This window comes from Zootoca vivipara, chromosome 1 (genome assembly GCF_963506605.1).
Source record: "Zootoca vivipara chromosome 1, rZooViv1.1, whole genome shotgun sequence".
In the NCBI taxonomy this organism is placed as follows: Eukaryota; Metazoa; Chordata; class Lepidosauria; order Squamata; family Lacertidae; genus Zootoca; species Zootoca vivipara.
In genome coordinates, this window is record NC_083276.1 from 6799968 (window position 1) to 6824926 (window position 24959).

Consider the following 24959-nt stretch of genomic DNA (forward strand, 5'->3'; position numbering starts at 1 on the left):
CTTTGGCAATCCTAGTACTTCTGTTGATTTTGAGGAACAAATCTTTGCCCATACAATGCTTTTGTCACACTTTCTTATTTGCTGTACTGTTGAAATCAGTTTTCTATCTGCCAAAGTCGATTACATAATTGAGAAGAGTTAAAATGACTGTTTAGGCTGTGGATTGTCCCACAGACTGAAAACAGTTTGTAAATAACTTTCCCAAAATCATGTATTTAAGACAGTTTGCAAATACATTGTCTATAAAGTGATTTTTTAATCAATTTTTAAAATTCACCTTTGTACATTGAAAAGGGGTTTTCTGCCTTTTCCATGTTAATATGCTGTAGAGTTATAACTCAGATTCTCTAGACCGTCAGGATATTAAAGGTTCACAAAACCTGAGGGTCTTGAGTGAGAGACTCCAGTGAAAGGGTCATTGTAGCTAAAACCTGGTGTCTCTTGCAGTTCCGTTTTATCAGTTTCTCAACTTATGATTCCAGTTCCTTCCATTTTCACAGAGAACTAAAGGAAAAAGTACTCTTATAAAAATGCACTTTTTCTGTCTATTTCTTAAGCAGAGCTATTTCATTGTATGATACAAATGAAGCTCGATGAAGAGCATTAATAAAGGTTATGTTTTTAAACATAGGCTTTATTTTATTTTTAACTGATTTTGTAAAACTGCCATCATGTCCAAACAATAGATATTGGCTTCATAATGTGATGTAAAGATTCTTCAAAACAAACTTGGATCATATATTTTAATAATAAAAGAAGTTATCATTATGATAAAAACTTGGTCAGATGTAATCATGCTTAATATTGCTTTCAGCAACTATTAACCTGAGCCTAAAACCTAAGCCAGCTAGATGCATTTAAATTGCGAAATGCTTTAAAGTGCTGGCGAACACTTTGGATTATAGCAATTCATTAGAACACTCAACAAGAGATTGACCTTAGCTGTTGTGAAATTAACATAAAAATGAAGGTGAGTAAAAGAAGTTGGGTAAAACTGAACAGTTGTAGTCCAACTAAAAAGGCTGAAAAAGTTTATCCTCTTTGGGGATCGCTACTAATGTGTGTAGTTTATCCAAAGCTGGGTGAACAGCTTTAATAGGATGGTACTACTCTACCAAAAATTGCTTCTCATAACAATTAGACCTTGAACAAAGCTCCAGTTGTGGGACTAGATAAAGCAGGGTAGCGCTCTCTCTCTCTCTCTCTCTCTCTCTCTCTCTCCCTCTCTCCCTCTCTCTCTCTGTGTGTGTGTGTGGTTTTTTTTTTAATGCTGTAATTTTGTGCTTCTGAAACTGGCTTTTTAAGAAAAACAGTGAGACCTAGCTGAATAGCCCAAAACCATAGTAAGCTACAAAATCATTTAAAACTACTCTTCAGGATCAGTGTTAAATAAAATGGGGAAGGAGGGGAAAACACACTGGGTATAATATTAAGGACCCAAAGTATGCAGTTAAAAGTCTTAAGTTGGAGTGAGAAGGTGTTGGGCAGAAACCTTGTTTAAAAGATTTTTATCCTGCCCTTCATCCCAGGTGGGTTATAGCAAGCCAAGTAAAATATAGAGAGTACAACTCAGTATACCAGAACTAAAACATTAAAATTCAGAATATTCAGCAGACAAAAACTACTTTGCACAGCACATAGCTGGGTCCCAAGCTGCATTAAAGTCAGTACCTTAAATTGGTCTCTGTGACATGGCAGATGATTCAGAATTAGTGTTGAATGTACCTGGGCTGCGGCCTGTTAGCACCCTGCTTTCACATTCAGGTAGAGCACATGACAGCTGTCAAATTGAGAAGCGACCTGGGCTTGAATAACTGGCCAAGCTTTCGCTGTCCAGGAATGGCTGCAGCTGGTGTAGCAGCAAGAGCTGGCAAGAGGCACTCGTGTCACGGAGGCCACCCGAGACTCCTTTGGCAAGGTGGGATCCAGAACTTTTCCTAAACTGGGTGGGTACTTTGGATACTTGAGGGGGAGTGTGCAATGCAACTTGGAACAGCCTGTGGAACAAATAACCAGATCCAGGAACCAGCAGGTTACAGCACCCATCCTGTCAGGATCCCCACTTAAGTTTAGTAGCTGATAGACAACTGGAGAGGGAAGCATAGACCAGAGAGCAGCTTACATCCATCAAACACAATGTGAAGAGTGGCTCCAAGTCCTTAATTCCAGCTGGAAGCTTCCAGGAAGCCCAGAGCAAACATGCTCTTTTAACTTTGCCAGGTTTGTGAGAGTAAAGACGAAGCCACTTTGAACTTCATGGAGCAAAGGAATAGCAATAGGAATGTTGTTGTTTAGTCGTGTCCAACCCTTCGTGACCCCATGGACCAGAGCACACCAGGCACTCCTGTCTTGCACTGCCTCCCGCAGTTTGGTCAGACTCATGTTGGTAGCTTCGATAGCAATAGGAATAGTTTAGCAATAGGAATAGGAATAATTTGTTGGCCGAGTACCAAAATACTTGGAATTTTACTTCGACTACATTGCAATGTAAATGTACCTTATAGAAACACTGTTCCACTCACAATACAATAGCACAGCAAATGAGCTGAGCCCCACCCATAACTGGCCTCTCCTTCCGCTACACAACTACGAATTTTAACAATTTGATGGCACAAAGGAAAAAACTTCCTGTGCCTAGCCATTTTTGTGTATAGAGTCTTGTAGCGACATCCAGATGGAAGTAAATCAAACAGATGATGACTGGGATGCAAAGGATCTGCGACAATTCCCTCTGCTCTCTTCCTAGCTTGGATAGCATAAAGTGACCCTATTGAAGGTAAACTAGCACCAGTTACCCTTTCTGCAATTCTTACTGCTTGTTGCCCCTCTCTTGGCAACCCCATCTCTGCAAGGTGGTAGTTCAGTTCTGCAGCTGTGCCTAAATACTATCTTGTCACAAAACGCTTAAAGTTCTGTATTGGGACTAAAAGGATTGTGCACCTGGAGAATCTCTTCATCCAAGCATTCGTGCACCGGATTGTCTCCAGAGAGCCCTGTGGTGTGGGTGCTGCCTTCCTTTTCCCCACCCCAATCCCCGGTAGTCAGTGGTATACTGCCTCTGCCCCTGGAGGCTCCATTTACTTCAGCAAGGGTGCAGGGGCCTACCAGCCCATCAGAAGCCCCCATCTTCCAGAAGCGCAAAGCAAAATGAAATGTTAAATCTATTTTAGACCCTTGCTTCCCTTCCTGCTCTAACACTTCCCTCTCCTCCTTCCCTGTCCCCCAGCCAGAAATCCGGGCACCGCTTCCAACAGTTTGTCAAATCAGTGGTGGCTCCAGAAAAGAAAGAAAAAAATTGTGGGGTGCAAAAGGGGAAAGTTTTGCTCCACATGTTGAGAGCCAGTGGTGGTGTGTAGTGGTTCTAGAGTGCCGGACTGGGACATGGGAGAGAGTCCAGGGTTCAAATCCTAACCCACAAAGCTCACTGGTGATGGGTGCCAGTCACAGCCAAACCTACCTCCAGTGCCGGATTTACATATAAGCTAAACAAGCTATAGCTCGGGGCCTCACTCTTTTGGGGCCCCCCAAAAAAAATTAAAGGAAAAAAAATCTGGATGTACATTTCCAAAATATAAAGAAAAAAATAAAATAAAACCTACATCCAGCAACAGTGTTTAGTGTTGTGTATTGTTCCTAGGATGTAAGTCATGGGCCCCGCCTGCTAGCCTGCTCCCTCAAATATCACTGGTTTGCTCATTTCTATACAGTGGTACCTCTACTTTTGAATAACTCTACTTACAAATGGAGCTCCGTCCGCCATCTTGGATGCGGTTTAGATAGGATTTTTTCTACTTATGAATTTTTAGATAGGGTTGCTTCTACTTACCGGTACAAATTTTTTCGACTTACAAATGTGTGTTCGGAATGCATTAAATTCGTAAGTAGAGGTACCACTGTATATAGGGTGCCTACATTCTGCATGGACTGGTTGCATGGCAACATGTGCAAATGGCTTTAGATCAGGCATCCCCAAACTTCGGCCCTCCAGATGTTTTGGACTACAATTCCCATCATCCCTGACCACTGGTTCTGCTAGCTAGGGATCATGGGAGTTGTAGGCCAAAACATCTGGAGGGCCGCAGTTTGGGGATGCCTGCTTTAGATACAAACCTATTAGATCAGTGATCAGTTTTTTTGGGACTACAACTCCCATCATCCCTAGCTAACAGGACCAGTAGTCAGGGATGATGGGAATTGTAGTCCCAAAACAGCTGGAGAGCCAAGTTTGGCAGCACTGTATTAGGTCCATAAATTACCATATAGCATATATTCAACACACAAAACAGCAACAATTTGTTGTTGACAAAGGGCAGCTGGACATAGAAAGGGCCCCATTACCTTCAGTAGCTTAGGGCCTCATCAAACCTAAATCCGGTTGTGGGAAATTAAGTGCCTTGAGCTCAGATGGGGGGGGGGGGAGTAGGTTATGAATGCCATAATTAATAAACTCCTGAAAGGGAAAACAGGAGTGTTGTTTTTTTCTTCACAACGAGGATCCTGTGCAGTTTAGTTGCAGACGGAGACCTGCGAGGACAGGGTTCAAAATCCCCACCTTGGGCAGGTCAGTTTCTCAGCTTGACCTACCTCAATTCTATACCAACCGCTTTCTATATTTAAGGGGACACCTCGAAGCGGTTCGCAGCGCCTTAAAGCAACTGAGGAGACTTAATTGTGTGAGAGAAAAGGAGAGAGAAGCGCCAACGCCGCCGCCGCCTCGCCTCCCTGCTTCCCTCTCTCTCCCCTGCGGTCGGCAACGGGCGCCTGGGCGGCCATGGAGCGCTGGGCGTGGCGGGCGCTGCTGCCGTGGCTCCTGGCGGGCGCCTGCGGCCTGGCCGTGCTGGGCTACTGCCTCTACTTCGACCACCGGCGCCGCAGCGCGCCAGACTTCAAGCGGAGGCTGAGGGAGAGTGAGTGGCGGGGAAGGCATCGCCTTCGCCTCAGAGGAGGAGCCGCGACCGGGAACTAGGCCCATCCCCGGCGAGGAGACTGCCGGACCACAACTCCCATCAGCCCCAGCCGGCGTGGGCAGCGGAGGAGAAGGGTGGGAGTTGTAGTCCAGAGGCCTCGGGAGAGAATTCGGCTTGCGAAGGCGTCGTGCCCTTATGCAGATACTCTTTCTGTCCCGTTTAGGCAAACGTCGTAACCAGGCATACGCAACCTCGGCCCTCCAGTTATTTGGGGACTACAATTCCCATAATCCCTGACCACTGGGCCTGTTAGCTAGGGATCATGGGAGTTGAAGTCCCAAAACATCTGGAGGGCCGGGGGTTGCCTATGCCTGGTCTTAAATCAACAATTTTTTGGGAAAACCCTCCCTGCGAGGTAGTCCTACGGCTCCATTTCCTAGCACACCTTTTCCTCCAAGGAATTTGAGGTGGCAGGCGTACGCCTTTCCCCATCCCTCCCTGTTTAATATGGGTGGTGGGGGTGTTTATACATACAGTATACTGTATATATATTTGGAATGTTTTTAATGTTTAAATGTTTCTTCAAGTGCCCTTGAATCTTCCTGCCACACTCTCCTGCCATGGCCATGCACTTTGAGAACCCCTGTTCTAGGGTTTCAAGCAAAAGTCTTTTCACGATATACCTGGAGATCCCAGGATATTCTGCTTGCAAGGGTGCATTCTGTGACTTGCATATTAATCTAATCACCATGTTTGCCTTTCAGTGGTTGTGAAGCAAGGGGAGTGTTTGGTTTGCTTTGTTGGTCAGCAGTATGCTACAGTGAAGGCACACATAATTGTCCTCGAAGGTTATCAACACTGTAGAATGGCACTCATCAGCTTTTAACATTTGCAGTGGTTGGCAGGCAGGCAGGCAGCCACAATGATGTCACATTTAAACATTTAAACATCTCACAGCTCCGGGCTGTTAATTGTGGATACTGACTATTCCATGTTACTCTTACAGAAAGAAGAAAAGAGTGTGAAAAGGCAAAAGAGCATGATGCAGAGGTGAAAAATTATGTCTGGGTTTCCCAACATGGCAACTATGGGCACCACGGCACCCTAAGACCCCTCCCCCACCCCCGTATCTCAAAAACCTTAATTTTTGAAAAACAACAATTGAGTGTTTGGGAAACTTCATTGGTTTTTTGCAGGGCTGGCATTGTGTTTGTTTGTTTGTTTAGGAGTGAAGTTGTTTTTCCTATCGGGTGCTGAAGGCACTCACAAAATTGTGTTTCTATTTCACTCCTGTGGACACTAAAAAATGCACTTCTCAGCCTTCAGAGAGACTGTATGCTGCTGTGTGGCTGGAAATCAGCATGTGAAGCAACCGCCACATCAGAGCTAGTTGTGAAAATTGGACTCTAGTAAGATAAAAACAATTCCATCCCCCACAGGATGGGAACCCATTTTATAAAAAGTATACTGTCATTTTTATTTTTCAATATGATGATAGCACCCAGTAGCTACAGGATTTATTTTGCAGAATCTTAGCAGATCCTTGGGAATCTTTTTGCATTTACGGCAATTTTCTAAAATAAAGTGATAGCCTTTGTGGTTCAATAATATGGTAGGAAATGGAAAATTGGGGTAGAAGATTTTTAGACACGTTGTATTTGACTGCATATTATTTGAAGTCTGAATCATTTTGTCAATTTTCATAATTTCTATGGCAATTTTTCCGAAACAGCCAGATTTTGGGTATCAGTACTGGAATAGAAATGTAATAGAATGTACTGGGTAAAGATTGCTCAGTCAGTAGAGCACGAGCCTTGTAATCTCAAGGTTATGGGTTCAAGTCCCATGTTTGGGGGAAATATTCCTGCATTGCAGGGGGGTGGAATCGATTCCCCTTAGGTCTATGAAATATATTAAGGCTGCAGACCTAGGAATAAGTCTCACTGAATTAAGGGAGGGTTTTACTTCTGGTTAGACATGCATAGACAGGAGTGCCTGGCGTGCTATGGTCCATGGGGTCATGAAGAGTCGGACACGACTAAACGACTAAACAACAACAGACATGCATAGGCTTGCACTGTAGTTTTCGTTGACAATGACATGCAAGTAATGAACATGCAGATTAGTTGTGATCCTTCAGCTAAGACTGAAAGTCTTGTTGTTTAGTCATTTAGTCGTGTCCGACTCTTCGTGACCCCCATGGACCATAGCACGCCAGGCACTCCTGTCTTGACTGAAAGTCTTACGCAGCTAAAAAAAATCCAATTCTGACCCATTCTCTAAATCAAGGATGGGAATTGTATTAATATCTGAAGGTCGCGTCACAAATACATGGCAAGTGCTTCTAGCAGCAGTGGTTCTGTAATGGTGGCTGGTCCTGTAGATATTTCAGTTTCATGACAGTTTCAGATAATGATATTAATTTTGCTGAATGTTGAAATATTGGTTGAATAATCTGGAAATAGTTCTGCAACTGCATAGGCTGTTTACATGCCAGTGCACATGGAGTCTTCCAAGACTGAAGCCCTGTTACACTCAGTGGGTTTACGTACTGTACTTAGAAAAATAGGGGCTTCTGCAGAAATGATTCGCAGCACTCAACACCTAATCTTAGAAAAAGACATTTTGGTTTTGTTTTACATTACAACCTTCGTTCTCATTAGCCCTCAAACTGATTAGCCAAAGCTCCATTTTGTTAAGCTGAAAATATGTTTGTAACACCCTCAGTTACGTGAGATGAAAGATACTGCAAAGCTACAAGAGTTCTTTCTGGAAGAGATACAGTTGGGACAGGTGTGGCTGGCAAGAGGTAAGGACAAGAGGAACTGGCTTTTGTGGAATATGCATATATGTGTAGACACACAGAGAGACTATAAATTGCTTGAAAATTATCCATCTATTGCCACTTAGGTAGGCAGTAGTAAAAAAAAAAGGTAAAGGACTCCTGGATGGTTAAGTCCAGTCAAAGGTGACTATGGGGTGCTGTGCATCTCTCTTCAGGTCAAGGGAGCCGGCATTTTTTCCGCAGACAGCTTTTCAGGTCATGTGGCTAACAGGACTAAACTGCTTCTGGCGCAATGGGACACCGTGACGGGTGCCAGAGTGCACGGAAACGTTGTTTACCTTCATGACACAATGGTACCTATTTATCTACTTGCACTGGTGTGCTTTCAAACTGCTGGGTTGGCAGAAGCTGGGACAGAGCAATGGGAGCTCACCCCGTTGCGGGGATTTGAACTGCCGACCTCCTAATCAGCAAGCCCAAGAGGCTCAGTGGTTTAGACCATTAACACAGATGAGTCTGGTGATCATTTTAACGCATTTCAGGCAAATTCATAGCTGTTGCTGTTTGTGAAAGGCATATTGTGGAATGTATTACCCATACAAAGCTGAATTGAAGTTTCTGTTCCTGAAAACTGAATACTGAGCACAAGAGATCTGCTACAATGTCACTGGTTTCCCCTCAAGGCTTGACAGTACAGAATAAAAAATTTAAATGTACATGAAATCACAACCGAGAGAATTGACCTTTCCCTTAAGAAGTAGCTCCGCATTACAGAAAAGACAATACCTTTATTTGTTGCATTTATGTAATCCATCCTGGGACTGCTTGGTGAAGGGCAGGCTCCAGTTGCCTATAATACCTGTACAGTGGTACCTCAGTTTATGAACACAATTGGTTCCGGAAGTCTGTTCATAAACTGAAGCGTTCATAAACTGAAGTGAACTTTCCCATTGAAAGTAATGGAAAGTGGATTAATCTGTTCCAGACGGTCCGCGGAGTACTTAAACTAAAGCGTTCATAAACTGAAGTGAACTTTCCCATTGAAAGTAATGGAAAGTGGATTAATCTGTTCCAGACGGTCCACGGAGTACTTAAACTGAAGCGTTCATAAACTGAAGTGAACTTTCCCATTGAAAGTAATGGAAAGTGGATTAATCCGTTCCAGACGGGTCCGCGGAGTACTCAACCTGAAGCGTACTTAACCCGAAGCATGGGTGTAATTGGTTCCGGAAGTCTGTTCATAAACTGAAGCATTCATAAACTGAAGCGAACTTTCCCATTGAAAGTAATGGAAAGTGAATTAATCCGTTCCAGATGGGTCCACGGCGTTCGTAAACTGAAAATTCGTAAACCGAGGTGTTCATAAACCGAGGTTCCACTGTACATAGTTTGGGACAATCTTGATTTCCGATGACCTCTGCCACTTGTGGGTTGCATCCATTGTTACTGATACTTGGAGTAAAGCCTTTACTGAAATTGGTGCAATTTTTAAAAGCCCTGAGCAAAAAGAGGCTATTTTCCTTCCACTGATCCTTTCACCTGCTACAATACATAGGAATAGGGCAGCCATACCTCCGGACATAGCCGGGATTCGGCCCTCACAAACAGCATCCGGATGAAAATCGCTTAAATGTCTGAAAGCTCAATAACTTTGGATTTTCACTTTTTGAAACCTGGCAACCCTATGTAGGAATATGTTTTTGTCCCATAGCAGATGGGGTGGACGAAGAGAGCAAGAGGGTGGGCAGCAGCTTCTTGTGCCTCAGAGTATTTGAGAGGTTTAGACAGCTACAATTAGTAGCTGAGCTTGTGGGAGCACTATTGAGAGGTTCATGTTACATGAAGCGCAAATGCTTACTGTAGTTCCAAGGATCACAAAGGCCTGAGTTTTAGGAATCTGAATCGTTTACAGGAGAGCACAAGAAGAGCATCGAACACCTTGCCAATGCCATTGCCGTGTGTACACATCCAAACCAGCTAATGCACGTCTTGAAGCAAACTCTACCCCCCCATATATTTGAGATGCTTCTGCACAACATTCCACACGCAGTGCAAGTAGGTAGATTTTGTTAACTTTTGAAACATAGGTGAATGTTGTACAGGAGGCACTGTCTAACCGGAACTGTGTTCAGACATGAGAAATTTCCATTCGTGGTTTGTACAGAACCTTGAGATTTCTGTACGTTGCCACGCTGGGACTTGTTTAATTATTACCATAGGCAGGCAGCTAATTAAAGGCTCAGGTTTTTTATTTTAAAAAAAGAATTTGGCAGGAAGGGACTCATACCCAGTAGCAAGGCCTTGGCTCAGCTTCTGGAGAAATGCAACGGGACTTGCCATTCTCTGCACTGTGGCAAAAGTGTTTGAATATGCCATTTTAGTGCATTGTGCGCTAAAACTAGTACAGTGGTACCTCAGTTTAAGAACAGCCCTGTTTACAAACTCTGCAAAACCGGAAGTAGTGTCCCAGTTTGTGAACTTTACCACGGTCTAAGAACGGAAGCGAACGGTGGAAGGGCACTGGTGGCGGAAGGCCTCATTAGGGAAAGCGTGCCTCGGTTTAAGAACGGTTTCGGTTAAGAACGGACTTCCGGAACCAATTAAGTTCGTAAACCGAGGTACCACTGTATTGTGCGCACTTGCTTAGCTTCAGCAATGTTGCAGCTTTCCAATGTTCCCATGCCATTCACTGGGCCCACACTACTATGACTTTAAATAAATTAGAATGTTGTCCATGTTGAACTTGTTTAAATTCAAGTAGATTGCTTCCATTAGTCTACTGTGAGTGGTCCACCATCACCCATAAGCTAAAAGACAAAGGGTGCCAGCACCTTGGGGCTGCAAAGGTGAGAAGATAATAATTGAAGGAGATAAATCTGTCCTTGGGAGGGAAACGAGAAGATTTTAAAAGTTTTGGAACTCAAAAGTTTAAGCACATAAATACCCATGCCACTGACATGTTCCCCCCCCCTCTGTTAGCGGCTTGAGACAGCCCTGAGTGACCAGGATCCTACCGTTGAATGAGAATGTGGCATCGCACAAGAGGCTACTCTTAAGGCAGGACCTTATAACAGCCTTTGAGACTACATTTTGAAAGACTCGGTGAAAACAGTAATTTCAATTTATTTTACTTTGATTAAATAAAAAATAAACCTTGCTTTAGACACTTTGGGATATAATTTTTGGACGACACGCTTGTGTATTAAAAATTAAGTTATTGTATAAGAAACAACAAAAACTAAAAATGTGGTTGTTCCCTCCCCATCTTTAACCTAATGACGGTCAGAAGCAAATCTGTAAGCCTCCAGAAAAAAAGGTGGTATCAACATTATTTCAATGCACAATAGAAGACAATCTCGGAACAGACTCCATCAGCTCTGCAGCCACTGCCAACCCCAACTGCAGCTTCTGGTGGTTTCCACAGTTCAGTTGTTTCCTGAGAGCTCTTCTGTTCCGAGCTGGTGGATGTTGCCAGAGCAGCGGTAGAGACCAATGCACCTTCGTGTGCAATGCAATCAACGTTGGCACTCCTTCACAAAGGCAGCCCCGGCCTTTTAGCGAGGCTGGCCAAGAAGTCCTGCTTTGGCAGCCAGCGCTTCATTCTGCTGAATGTGGTACTCCTGAAACCTCATAGATATCCTCTGGGTCATTTTTAAATACTTCTGTAAGCAGTGCTCTGAGCAAGTCATCTATATCAAGAAGGGAAAGATGGGAAGAACCCTGTAGTCACTCACATTAAAAAAAAATCAGTAATTTGAACATGGAAAATATTTTAAAATCATTTGCGTCTTCACTATAAATGTTTTCACATTTGAACATTACCCTATATGAAGTTATCTTCCCATGGCAATTTTAAAACATACTAGTAGCATAATAAAAAAATTATAATAAATACACTGTTAAATACACTGCTTCTCTGGGGAAATGGGGAAACTGAACACAAATATGTACCACTTTGCCAAAGCTTCCCTTTTTAGTTTACCACTGAGCTGGAATTTTAACACAACATTAAGTCAGTTTTGAAACAGACAGCCCACATTAGAGAAATAGATAACGTTTATCTGTCTCTGTTGTTCAATGCTTTCTTTGCCTTGCCTTCCAGTGTTTGATGACAATGTGCCATTAACAATTTTGTAGGGTTTCTTCTGAATCTTTTTGGTCATTCACTCTAGCACTTAACAAATAAGGGAGCTGTGTCAGTGAATATCATGGACCCTTGGACTAATCCAGCAGGACCCTTTTATTGTTAGTCAATTAATATCTGACCTGAGAGCCACACGAACAGGACAGCCACATCTCTTTTGAAATGTTTGGTTTAGCTAGCTTTCTTGATTTAACGTGCAAATTTACACTGAAGTTCTACCAGGTACAAGCCCAAAGGGCATAGAATAGCTGCATACCTCTTCTGGCTTGACTTCTCGGCTGGTGAAATCTTTCACACAATCCAGGAAGCAGGTTTCTGTCAATTTGTTATATGTCCCAAGAAATTCCTTGAACTGTTAATAAATCAAGAGAGATCTTCAGAACTAGGCAGATCCTTTATTTCAGGGATGGGAAATCTCTGTCTGTGGGCCAGTTCGTGACCTGGGATGCCATTTTCTTCACACCATGTACATCTGCCCATTAGCTGACATCACTGGTGACATCAGCTGATGAGCGCGAGAACCAGGTTTAATGCTGCATTGGCTGCTCGATAGTATTTCTGGCAAGGAACAGGTTTGCACAGCCAAGGCAGAAGGATTTAATCCCTACTCATCAGCTGAATGGTGTTTCAAGCCCTGTGCAAAAGCACCCTTTGAAAGAAGCTCATGCATGGGAGATACTTCAAAAAGGCTTTTGCAAAGGCATTAAGACAGCTCATAAGCTACTATTTGCTAAAAGGCCATCTTAAAGCTTTTTTCAGGCCTCCTCCCTTTTCCATTCAAGACAGGAGTGCCTGGCATGCTATGGTCCATGGGGTCACGAACAGTCGGACACGACTAAACAACAACAACCCTTTTCCATTATGTTCCTGACACTGGAGCAAAGAAGGAAGGGGGAGATTTGGGAAAGCCTTCACAAGTCTCCTCATCTTCTCCTTGAAGTCCCCAATGCTGGAAACTTAAAAGTGGGAAGAGGGGGAGGCTTGCAAAGCCTTTTCCCCATCTGCCCCCTCCTGCTTCGAGTCCCTGATATTGGGGAACTTAATGGAGGAAGGGGCAAGACTTGGAAAAGCTTTTCTTTCTTTCCCTTTCTACACAGGGAGGAGCTATCTCTCTTGTCTCCAACAGGGGTTAAGGGGAGAGAGAAAGCATCTGGTCTTGTCCCCACTTTATAAGGGGGAAAAGGAAGCCAGGAGGGTTCCCAAGCACCTTCTGCTACTTGGCAAAGCACCAGAACTTTATTCCCACTTTCCCCACAGCAGCAGTAGGCGCAAGGGATTCTGACAGGTGTACAAGGGCTGTCTACCTGTTAATCATTTGCGGGCATAATGATATCATGTGACTGACAGTTGGGTAGTCATAAACACCTGTCAAATTTGGTCTGACAGGCCGATCCTGAGAAAGATCTGTGGAGCCCAAAAGGTTCCCCACTCCTGCTTTATTTGAAGAATTAGCACACAAGGGGTAGGCGGGGGCCACATGCATCCAAGGGGAACAAATTTAACATAGCATATAATGAGCATCAGCTCTGTACTGATAAATACATTATTACATACAGCTATTAAAGCCACGCAAATTGCCAAAGTACACCGACATTTTAAAAGCATCCTTTGGAGCTACAGCATTTACCTGCTTGATCTGATCAGATTCTGATATTTGTCCAGCCATATTTTAGCGCTCAGATAACTGCCACCTAAAGTGAACACAAGATGTATACATCAGGCATGTCCAACAGGTAGATCGTAATCTACCGGTAGATCATTGGATGTCTGCAGTAGATCACTGGTAGATCATTGGCTCCCTCCAAAGAAGCTGAACAACTGTGGCTCCCCTTAAAAAAGCTCAACATTTTACCTCCTCCCTAAAAAAACTCAACAACTCTGACCTGAACCCTCCCCCCCCAAAAAATCGGTCTTCCTCCTTCCTAAAAAAAGTTCAACAACTTTGACCTGAACCACAAAGGGGGGGGGGGGGTAGATCACTGCCAGTTTTTAACTCTGTGAGTAGATCGCAGTCTCTTGGGAGTTGGCCACCCCTGGTATACATCAACAATCATTCTGAAATGTTTATGACTGAAATGTAATACATAGCAGTCTAAATCTTGTTCATTTTGGGGGGGGGGATATATGTTCTTGGAAGCCTTTGCTGGCTACTAATACCATTTGAATTATTTTAACTACCCACCTAGCAACTGCTGTTTTATTCCAAATTCTGTAATCTTCTTGTGCACAATTTTTATTATACACAGAAGGCAGTACGGTATACAAACATTGAATATAAATACCCCAAGTGAACTAAGAAATACGATGGGAGAACTCTGCTGTAATATATGGCTATGCACAGAAAGAAAAGTACAGTATGTGCAATTGTGGGGCAGCAATTGTCAGTCCGTATAGTTAAAGCTATGGTTTTCCCAGTAGTGATGTATGGAAGTGAGAGTTGGACCATAAAGAAGGCTGATCGCCGAAGAATTGATGCTTTTGAATTATGGTGCTGGAGGAGACTCTTGAGAGTCCCATGGACTGCAAGAAGATCAAACCTATCCATTCTTAAGGAAATCAGCCCTGAGTGCTCCCTGGAAGGACAGATCGTGAAGCTGAGGCTCCAATACTTTGGCCACCTCATGAGAAGAGAAGAATCCTTGGAAAAGACCCTGATGTTGGGAAAGATTGAGGGCACTAGGAGAAGGGGACGACAGAGGACAAGATGGTTGGACAGTGTTCTCGAAGCTACGAACATGAGTTTGACCAAACTGCGGGAGGCAGTGCAAGACAGGAGTGCCTGGCGTGCTCTGGTCCATGGGGTCACGAAGAGTCGGACACGACTAAACGACTAAACAACAACAACAATTGTCAGTCAGGTCTCAGGGTGTGGCTTCAAGGCATGTGAGGCCGCCACCTTCCTGAAGCAAAGCAGGTTGGGGCTTCGATGAGTAACTAACTACCTGGGAACCACATGCCTTGGGTTCCATGATGAAAAAAGGTGAGATATCAAATAAATATTGATACATTTTCAAAGTGCCAAATAAATGGGAATGCTTATCATCTTTATCAAGTTTATCTTCCCGCAGGCCTGTATGGGTTCTTTCACAAGTTGGGGGACAGGGGACAGGGCGGTGTTTGCCTTTACAGTACATGTTAAAAATGTAATACACATGTGCAACACCACACACTCCCCAACCACAGCTATGATATGGCAGCAGGTACACATTTTCCACCCATAATTGTTTGAATCAGTGATATCATGTTTTACTTTATTTTTAAGGCAGCGGGTTTGGAATACAGAGATATGCAGCGTACCTAAGGTGGGATTTGAGTTCAGGCTTCCCAGATGCAAGCCCCAGACCCCACGGCTGCTTAGGTCCCTCCCCAAAGTGAAGGGCACGCAGTGTCAATTTTTGAGCCAGCCAAGGTCATGCTTCCAACCTTTCCTCCTCCTTAGAGGAGTAGCGCTGGAAGTCAGCAGGGAACCCATAAGCGCCCCCTCCTGGTTTCTACCTCTCCTTTTCACCCCCAGGGTCGCCACCTACCCCTGGGTCCACCTACCCCCCTTAAGAAAAACCCTGCCCCGGGTTGCTTTGGAAATCCATGCAACCAGAGCTTTCCCGCAGGATTTCCTCTCCCTGTTAAGAGAAGCTCCACCTGGCAGATTTATCATGGGGAAGCTGCTATTAAAGGCACAGGCGCAGTCCTGATTGAAGAAGATGGCAACCCTGTTCAGCACCTAGGGCCCTAGGGTCTCCCACGCCCTTCCTTTCCTTACAAACTCAACCCCCCTCCCCGCGCACAGCCTGCGCTTGCCGCAAGCACCATCTTCCCTCCCCGGGCTCCCCAATGCTCCTTCGCCCCATCTTACATTACCCTCGTGCTGGAGACGAATCAGCGGCGGCGGACTGTAGGATAGCTTTACCTTCCATCTGCCGCGCGGGGTGCGTCGCCCTAAAGGGTTCCCCCGCGCCCTCCCCTTTAGACAGCCCCCCCCCGCGCCCTCCACACACAAACACCCCCCCCCAAGTCGTTTCTGGCGCCCTACCCCAGCTGGCTGTGCGAGCCTGACAAACTCGAAAGAGCGGGCGGGGCCTGAGGGCTTCGGCAGGTAGGCGCGATAATGAGAGAGAGAGAGAGAGAGTCAGGCGGGTGGGGGGGCCTCTTGTGCAGCGACGTTTGTTTCTACCCGGACATTGTTTCCAGTGAAACAGGCCAAGCGCGGTCGGGCGGGGAAAGAGGCGCGAGAGGGAGGCGCTCGCGTGCGGATGATGGGCGCGGGTTGTGCGCATGCGTGCTTTTTATTTTTCTTTTAAATAAGCGGCGCACGCGCGCTTAGCGTCCGGCTTCTTGATTTGTTTTGCAGGCGCCGGAAGGGGCTGGGCTCAATGGGTCCGTTTTGAAGCGGCGGGAGCCCCGGTTGGCGGTGCTGCTGTTACCATGGCAACAGATGTTGCTTCCCGGTGGGTGGGTGGCTGAGGAGGGAGGAAGGGAAAGGGAGGGGGGGTCTTGAGGAGGGAGGATGGAAGATGAGCTCCAGACAGGTAGAGCTTTGAGGGGGACCCCCCTTTCCCACCTCTTTCCCTGCACCTGCTTTTAAATACATGTAATATAAATGGGGCACCGGGGGGGGGGAAGGTTATTGTTTTGTGTTCTTTGTTTGCTTCTTTGCGCTTTTATACCGTAAGCTGACTGCCCTGTGATCCTTGGATGAAGGGGTGCTGCACAAATCTATAACCAGTGCTATTTTTTTTCTAGAAAAAGAGTTGCCAGAACTCACCATGAACACCTCCTTCTTTTTCTCTTAGAAAGGCACCAGCGCCCACCTGACAGGCTCCGGAACTGCGTTCCAGCAAGTTCCAGCGGGGGGGGGGGGAGCCCTGAATCAATCATCACCGTCATTTTATTATTTGTACCCAGCCACTCTGGGCGGCTTTGAACAAATATCAAAGCATAATAAAACACCAAACATTAAAAACTTCCCTAAACAGGGCTGCCTTCAGGTGTCTTCTAAAAATCAGATAGTTACTTATTTCCTTGGCATCTGATGGGAGGGTGTACCACAGGGCGGGCGTCACTACCGAGAAGGCCCTATTTCCCGGTAGCTTCACTTCTCGCAGTGAAGGAACCGTCAGAAGGCGCTCAGAGCTGGACCTCAGTGTCCGGGCTGGACGATAGGGGTGGAGATGCTCCTTCAGGTGTACATTTGACAGAGTCGAACAAACAAAATAAGCGAACTTTCAGATCGCATAACTGGATACAGCCAGCACTGGATTTACAGCAGCGTAGGCAGGCAGAAACAGAATTTTGCATTCGACAGACCTCGGTCCTGTGAAGCCTAGAACAGTTCTTTAATTCTAAAGTGTTTGCGTGCCTAGGACCCCTTGTGTTCATCTTGGGGAGATGACATTTTCCTTGTGGTTCAAAGAGTTGAATGCCTTTATAGACAAGTACCATGTCTTCCTTCCCCAAGGAACTTGGAGGTAATTATTGCCTTCTGAAATTGTTGTAACCCATGTAGAAGTAGAGGAAAATAAGACTCTTGCACCTCTATCCACATCCCATTTCAGGATCTCTGTTAACTCTGCAACTTTGCCATATGGGGGTATGGCAGAGAGGGAATTGTGTCTCCATGAACAAGGCGGTTTGCTCTAGAGCCTTGTGATCCCTCCATACAAGTTGGTTGGATCACAGTTTAGTTTCTTCTCTGTAGGATGTCATTTCGGATAGACTTAACAGTTGCCTACTGTTGCACCAGAAGCGGTTTAGTCATGCTGGACAAACGCCGGCTCCCTTGGCCTGAAGCGAGATGAGCACTGCAGTCCATAGTTGCTTTTGACTGGATTTAACTTCTAGGGGTCCTTTGCCTTTAATTTTGTCATAATCAAAGCAATAAGTGATTGATATCTTAATCCTTGCACCTTTTCTCCATTTGCTATGTCTGAAATTGTGGGTCATCTTGTGTTTTGTTTCATAGAAACTGACGCCTGTGCCATGAGCTGTTAATGGAAGTGGAAGAGACGTCTGGTGTAAGCAAGAGTTTTTCTGATTACCTCATTGCTGGTGACATTCTCATCCATCCGCTCCACCAGCTTCCCCATGAAAAAGAAGCCCATTGACCCTCGGACAGCTGTGTCCACTGACAGCAAGCCTGCTGCTTGCACCAAGAAAAGGATACGCATTTCTGTAAAGAAGCTTCGGGAAGTGCCTCCACCCCGTCGTCCAGAATGTGCTGTGTTGACGGTTGATGGTGCAGCTGATATTCCACCAGCATTGTTGGCCAACAAACCTGCATCTCATAAGCCATCAGTAGCAACCTCTGGTGGTGTAACGGAGGGTATGTCTGTAGCCCTGTGCAGTTTTTTGTTTAAAGTTAGTCAAAAACTTCATTTGTTGTCGGTCGCGGTTTGACTGAGGCTGTTGTCTCTCTATAGGCCATAACTAGTACAGACTCTGTCAAATATGTTCATTTAGATGTTGAGGGAAATGTCCAGTAAATTATGAATGTCGGTCCTCAACTCCCCATCACATTTATTTATTCAGAGCATTTGTACACCTCTCTTCAGCCAAAAGGGCTTCCAGTGGCTTACGTGAAATCAAAACAAGGCACTCCCTAACCTCCTTACATACAAACAAACCTATCTATCTCTATCTGATCACATCTGATTTTGTCTTATCTTACTTTCCCTTTGCATTGTTTGTGCATTCAGTCCTTTTGATGACAGATTCACAGCCACTGACCACCTTTACTGTGGTTTATCTGAGGTAAGAGAGACTTCCTAGTATGAGGCAGCTATGTCCTTAGAAGGCTTGAACATAAGAACAGCACTCCCCTGTGGTTTCCAGCAACTGATACTCAGAAGCAATACTGTGAGGCAGAGCATAGCCATCATGGGTTTCTAGGTCCATGGACAAAACATTGTTAAGTTGAACTGCAATTGTATTGCCAAGCGTGCTGTGGCTTTTCAGTTGCTCCAAGTGGGTGGAATGATTCTGGAGGATTTCAGTGAAGACAGGATGGTGTTTGCAGTTTAGCTTAATGGATTATAACCTACGTTACAGTGGTATGTGTTGATGGCATGTACAGGCTCTGTAGTTCTCTTCAGTACTCTGCTTATAGGAAGATTGCTTACTCGGAGAGACAATGCCCCTGTGATTCTGGACAACTAGAAACAATAGAGCATGTGCTTCTCCAGTGCCATTATTATAGAGACATCCGTATCAGCCTCATCTCCTTAAGTACCAGGGTGCACAGGACAATTCTATACCTCCTTGCTACTTTCAGATACCAACCCTGCTACAGCATACAACGTTGCCAGGTTCTGCACAGCAGCATTCAAAATTGGTAGGCTGATGACCTGCGCCACAAACTACATTTAATGAACACCCATATCAGAGTGCTTTGTAAATTGATAGTCATAGCCTTTTATATATTAACCTTTTATGCTCTTCCACATCCGTTTAATGCTCCTAACCCTTCTTTTAGCTTCTTTTAGATTCTTACAGTCTTTTATATATTGTTGTTGTCGTTTAGTCGTGTCTGATTCTTTGTGACCCCATGGACCAGAGCACGCCAGGCACTCCTGTCTTCCACTGCCTCCTGCAGTTTGGTCAGACTCATGTTTGTAGCTTCGAGAACACTGTCCAACCATCTCGTCATCTCTCGTCCCCTTCTCCTTGTGCCCTCCATCTTTGTCTTCTCTTGTCATGAGGTGGCCAAAGTATTGGAGCCTCAGCTTCAGGATCTGTCCTTCCAGTGAGCACTCAGGGCTGATTTCCTTCAGAATGGATAGGTTTGATCTTCTTGCAGTCCATGGGACTCTCTTTTATATATACCTTCTGTTTTAATAATTTTAGCTTTCCAAAATGTTTTACAGATTTTAAATGATTGTACCCCACCCTACTTATGCTGCTCTATGACCGCAATAAAGGTTTGATTGATTAATCAGTACTCTGCAAGTATGAGCGCTATAAGCAAGATAGCAGTTAATCGAGATATAACCCAGTGAATTGACATTTCTTCTAGGTGTTGCAAGCAGGTATACCGGTAGACATTCAGAACTACTGTCAACTGAAAAAGATAGCAAGCCCTCACAGTTACCTCCAGAGGTAAGCATAGTGGTATTCTGTTCTTCAGTCTACAGAGGATATTTCGTATGCTTGTTCCCATACACCTTGCTTACCAAATATCAGAAGACTGTCCACTTGTATTTCTCTTTTGCATATTGCTTTCCCCCCCTGTATTACAACCACCGGCCAAGATGAGTTTCATCAGCTTCATAGTATTGTAATTCTGAAGTTACTGCTGTCACACTGAAATATGTTGGAAATGTTTCTGGGTGTTTTTAAGGACTCGTAATTCATGATAGCTGAGACAACATAATTCTGCCTTTCTTTTTACTTCATTGTGTTTCTCTCTCCTTTTACAACTTTAGACTTTCATTTGCTAAAATTTATCTGCAAACCATGTTTAGAAGCTTTTAAAAACAGCAACAACTGAGCTGTTAAGATGTTTGCAGCCTGGCAATTGTACTGGAGGCTTTGCAGGTCAAAGGTTGTCGATTGCTGCTTTAAATGTACCTATTCAGCATATCTGCTGTATATTCTATATATTTGGCACATAAGGGGCAGTTAAATAGTAATATCACCAGAGTCCTTTAGGACCTTAAAAGTGAACAAATTTATTGTGATTTTCGCATATGGCATAATAAATTTCTGAGTCGTTAAGATGCCGCAAGACTTTATTTGCTGCAATAAATTCACAAGGCTACCCTCTGGAGTTAAATAACAGTGTGATTTTATTTGAGAGATATAAAATACATGAAAACTTATTTTATATTTCTCTCTTCCCTTCTCACCCCACCCCCCAAGCAGGCTTATTCAAACGACGCTGGAGTACACATTCCTTCACAAGTAAAAGAGGATGGCAGCAAACAAAAAGGTAATTCAACTCACTCCTTTGCAAATGCACTCTGAAATTAGCAATGGGGCTAATTCCTAGGTAAGTGTGCATAGGAGTGCAACTTTTCCCCCTGCTTTTATTAGTCCTTTGGGGATAATTTCCTCCATATAATACTGAAGATGGAAACGAGCATTTATCGAAGTAGTCAAGTACGCAAAAGGCATACAACGGTGGCAGTGTTGGGGACGTGAATGAGGGAAAGGAAGAAGTCACCACTTCTGGGTTCTTCCGAGGCAACTACTGTGTTATTTCCATCTTTCCCTACTATAGAAGCTGGCAGAGAGGGAGGGCAGATGGGGATTGGGGGGGGGGAAATGGCATAATGGACACCTCAGGCACAATGTAAATTAAATTGCATAATCAATCATTGTGGCAAAAATCCAGTGGCTTCATGTGATACTTTTGTCCATAACTTTTAGGTGTGATTTGAGGTGTTAAAATCTTAGTGTTCTGATTTTGCGGCAATGTAGTGTGCCCAACGGTAGTTGTCTGGAATCCCCTTGAAAGCAGGGTTTCGGTTACAAAGTTAGAGAAATTCCAGATTCAAAATAAAGCCTGGTCTCCATACGTTCTGGTATTATGATGATGATGATACCATAACTTCCTCCCAAAGTTGCCCAGGGCAGCATACAGCAAAATGTTATGTTCTGTGTGAGGTTGGGATGAGGTGACGAGTGAACCTAAGACCTGATCTCCCTCTGTGTCGAGATTCTGATGATAAGTGGTATCTGAACAGGCCCTTGTTTTCTTTTCATAAGGTTGTGCTTTGTGAGCATTTCAGATTCTAATAAGTATAGTTTCTTCTGTCTTTTTTTGTTCCACGTTAGCTGACATGTTTATTTCCCAGTATGATACTGGGCAGAAGGAGGCTGTAAGAGCTGTATTCAAGCAGAGGTAAGGAAGCAAATGTTTACTCGATTCCATCTACGACTTCCTTCCCTCTTTAATGGCTCAAAAGTGTTTCTGCTATCTACGAATATGTTGGGGACACAGTGGGTGGAATCGCTGGAGAAAACTTGCAGCATTGAAAGCATCTCATGTAGGGATCTTCTTATCTGCTGTACCACTGAGCTTTGTATGCCGGTGGTGGGAATTAACTGTTTTTGCCTTGAACCCTGGAGAGCTCCTGCCTATTGCAGCAGCACATTTGGAAATAATTTTTTTAAAATGAAGTGGCCTCTCCAGCGTGCAAGCCTGGGCAGTGTGTCTGGAGGTCCTGAGCTGCTCAGATGACAAGACCACCCCCACCCCCCGCCAGCCTCGCTGATGTGGTCCAAAGGAAAGGAAAGCAAGATGTTTGGCACCAGCTTGGTTGCAGGAGTTGCCAGAAGGAGGTGTACAAGGCGTCACCCAACTGGCTTATGGGCTCCATTCTGTATTTGTGCAGGGTTTACTCCTGGGCCATTTTTCTTCTCCCAAAGATATCCTGCAAGGCAGCGGGTTACTACATGAGCACTACAAAATACCCATTTTACTGAAGTAAAAAAAAAACCAAGATCACGGCCACTGGTCCCATCACCTCCTGGCAAATAGAAGGGGAAGAAATGGAGGCAGTGAGAGATTTTACTTTCTTGGGCTCCTTGATGACTGCAGATGGTGACAGCAGTCACGAAATTAAAAGACGCCTGCTTCTTGGGAGAAAAGCAATGACAAACCTAGACAGCATCTTAAAAAGCAGAGACATCACCTTGCCTACAAAGGTCCGTATAGTTAAAGCTATGGTTTTCCCAGTAGTGATGTATGGAAGTGAGAGCTGAACCATAAAGAAGACTGATCGCCGAAGAATTGATGCTTTTGAATTATGGTGCTGGAGGAGACTCCATTCTTAAGGAAATCAGCCCTGAGTGCTCACTGGAAGGACAGATTGTGAAGCTGAGGCTCCAATACTTTGGCCACCTCATGAGAAGCGAAGAATCCTTGGAAAAGACCTTGATGTTGGGAAAGATGGAGGGCACTAGGAGAAGGGGCCGACAGAGGACGAGATGGTTGGACAGTGTTCTCGAAGCTACGAACATGAGTTTGACCAAACTGCGGGAGGCAGTGGAAGACAGGAGTGCCTGGCGTGCTATGGTCCATGGGGTCACGAAGAGTCGGACACGACTAAACGACTAAACAACAACAACTGAAGTCAAATTTGTGATATTAGGAACCACCACCCCAAACAGAAGCCCAAACACACACAAAATAAAATAAAACACAGCTGAAAAGAGCAGGCAATCTCCAGACTAATTTTTTTTTTAAAAAAAGGCTGGGGTGTACTTTGAGGCTTCAAGAAGTAGACAGATTTCATCTAGTCCGACTCCTGCAATGCAGGAATCCCAACTAAGATGAACAAGTAGTATGTCCTGGTGTAAAACATCTCACTGGATGCCTCTTCATTTACCAGGGTTGAAGTGACATTAGTTCACTGAAAATACTTTCAGAGGGGCGGGGGGAATGGCTCTTACAAAAGAAAATAATAAAAAACACTTTCCCATCCCTGTTTTGTATATTTAGAATTCAGAATGTTCCTGTATTTAAAGAGGTGAAGGTCCAACTCCTGGATGATGTATGCTCTGACAAAAAGGACAGTGCCAAGTCAACACAAAGCGAGAGAGAGTCAGCTACAACCATCGCAGCTGCCACAGCAGCAGCTATTGCTTCTACAGCCCCACTTTTCAAAGTAAGTAACTGGCTTCATTGTTTATTGGTTTAAAAAATATTCCCTGCCTTTCCCCTCCATGAAACAACTTGCAAATATTAAAAAAGGGTAAACAAACCTTCATAAGCTTCCTGTGAAAACTAAAACCTCCAAGATTTTTTTCTTGGGTGGGGGGCGGGGTTTGACAGGTGTATGCATGTGTGTATGCTGGAAATGGAATTTAGCTCTAGTTTTCAGATTCCCTTTTTAACAAACAGATCACTTTAGAAATTGGTGGCCGGCCCTCCAGTTCCTTGGACCAGGCTCAGCCATGTTAAAGGACAGCTTTTCTTGCAACCCAAGGACAACCATCTAGGTTTGGGGGAGAGAAGTTCTGGCCTTCACAACTTTCGGCTTGCATCTTTCCCACCAGGTCCAGAGCGACTTGGAAGCAAAAGTGAGCTCTGTGTCCGAAATGCTTACCAAGTTGCAGGAGACGGACAAACAGCTGCAGCGAGCTGCAGACCAGCAAGCCATCTTGAAGGCTCAACAGCTTGAGGGCCCCCCTTGCCGTCAGAGAGTTGACGAACTTGAAAAGCAGATGAATCTGTTCATGGAACAGCGAATTCAGCATCTGGAAAATTTGCAGCAGCAGCAAATGAATATTCAGGTACTGGCATAAAAATGTAGAATCCTGCTGTTTCATTTCATGAGAATATTCTGTACATCACCCGTGGCTACAATTTTTAAATGTAAGTGCATTAAGGGAGCTTATTTTGGTTTACTGTTGCTCACCTTATGCTGCTGTCGTTATAACCTATGCATATTAACAACCCATGGAAAGGGGGCTGGTGGAGGCCAGCGTAGCTGTTTCCACCCGATTCAGTAGGCTCTGGGGGGGAAGAGGGGAAGCAACTTTTGCCACCCCACTTCTGCATGCTCTTCTCAAGATCCAACCCACAAAAACACACAGAATGGCACCCTTAAGAGGAGATATACTGTCCCCACATATGTTCCATAGGGTTGGCGGAGGGTACCCCCAGAACAGATATGGGAGGAGGAAGCAGAGGGAGAGAATGTTCCCTTTCGCAAAGAGAAATCCTTGCACTTACAGAACCTTAGGCTTAGCTGCAACCCTTAATAAATAAGGTTCTTGACCTTTCTCCCAAAGGGTGAAAAACAGCCCAACAGCACATTACAAACAAACAAACAAGAAATAATCAAATTTCCTCGGAACTAATATTCTCAAGATTGCCAGGAACAGTACCTTTCACCCATCAAATGGCTGGATGAACAGGGATGTTTAAAAATTTCTCCTGAATGTTAACGTGGTAAACAGAGGCACCTCACCAGGGAAGACATTCCGCAAATGGGGAACTGCTTCCAAGAAGGCGCTTGATTAAAGGGAGGGAGGTCTTTGGAGTCTAGGGCTAAGCTAGAGGCCATGTGGGCAGCCCATAGAGGTGGGCAGAGCCCCTGAGCTACAGGCGAGTATTTATGATATTTACTCCGCAACTGATACTGTCTTTTTTTGTGCACCAAAGTTCTTGCTAAGCTAT

The 24959-nt window shown here is 44.6% G+C and overlaps 3 protein-coding genes across 6 annotated transcripts in view; 2 read left to right on the forward strand and 1 right to left on the reverse strand.

Annotated features, from left to right (window-relative positions):
• Positions 1 to 4740: 4740 nt before the first annotated feature.
• TOMM20L (translocase of outer mitochondrial membrane 20 like) lies at positions 4741 to 10800 on the forward strand. Its single transcript, XM_060280415.1, has 5 exons — positions 4741 to 4955; positions 5914 to 5957; positions 7635 to 7716; positions 9605 to 9747; positions 10672 to 10800. Exons 1-5 carry the CDS (start codon positions 4772 to 4774, stop codon positions 10714 to 10716), a joined length of 498 nt encoding a protein of 165 aa, XP_060136398.1. The 5' UTR covers positions 4741 to 4771; the 3' UTR covers positions 10717 to 10800.
• On the reverse strand, positions 10791 to 15978 carry TIMM9 (translocase of inner mitochondrial membrane 9). 4 transcript variants are annotated; one of them, XM_035103994.2, is made up of 4 exons: positions 15867 to 15978; positions 13464 to 13527; positions 12093 to 12188; positions 10791 to 11381 (listed from the first exon to the last, which is right to left on the reverse strand). In XM_035103994.2, exons 2-4 carry the CDS (start codon positions 13500 to 13502, stop codon positions 11247 to 11249), a joined length of 270 nt encoding a protein of 89 aa, XP_034959885.1. In that variant the 5' UTR covers positions 13503 to 13527; positions 15867 to 15978; the 3' UTR covers positions 10791 to 11246. The 4 variants fall into 4 exon arrangements, with proteins under 4 accessions (XP_034959885.1, XP_034959895.1, XP_034959914.1 ...); XM_035104004.2 differs by lacking the exon at positions 15867 to 15978 and adding an exon at positions 15695 to 15792; XM_035104023.2 differs by lacking the exon at positions 15867 to 15978 and adding an exon at positions 15690 to 15779.
• A 336-nt stretch (positions 15979 to 16314) lies between these two features.
• The window catches only part of KIAA0586 (KIAA0586 ortholog), a 328230-nt gene continuing 319585 nt past the window's right edge, over positions 16315 to 24959 (forward strand). The window contains 8 exon segments of the mRNA XM_060271150.1: positions 16315 to 16362; positions 17796 to 17892; positions 17894 to 18155; positions 19845 to 19927; positions 20693 to 20759; positions 21608 to 21674; positions 23277 to 23442; positions 23834 to 24070. Of these exon segments, the coding sequence (XP_060127133.1) occupies positions 17824 to 17892; positions 17894 to 18155; positions 19845 to 19927; positions 20693 to 20759; positions 21608 to 21674; positions 23277 to 23442; positions 23834 to 24070 (951 nt within the window). The 5' untranslated portion in view covers positions 16315 to 16362; positions 17796 to 17823.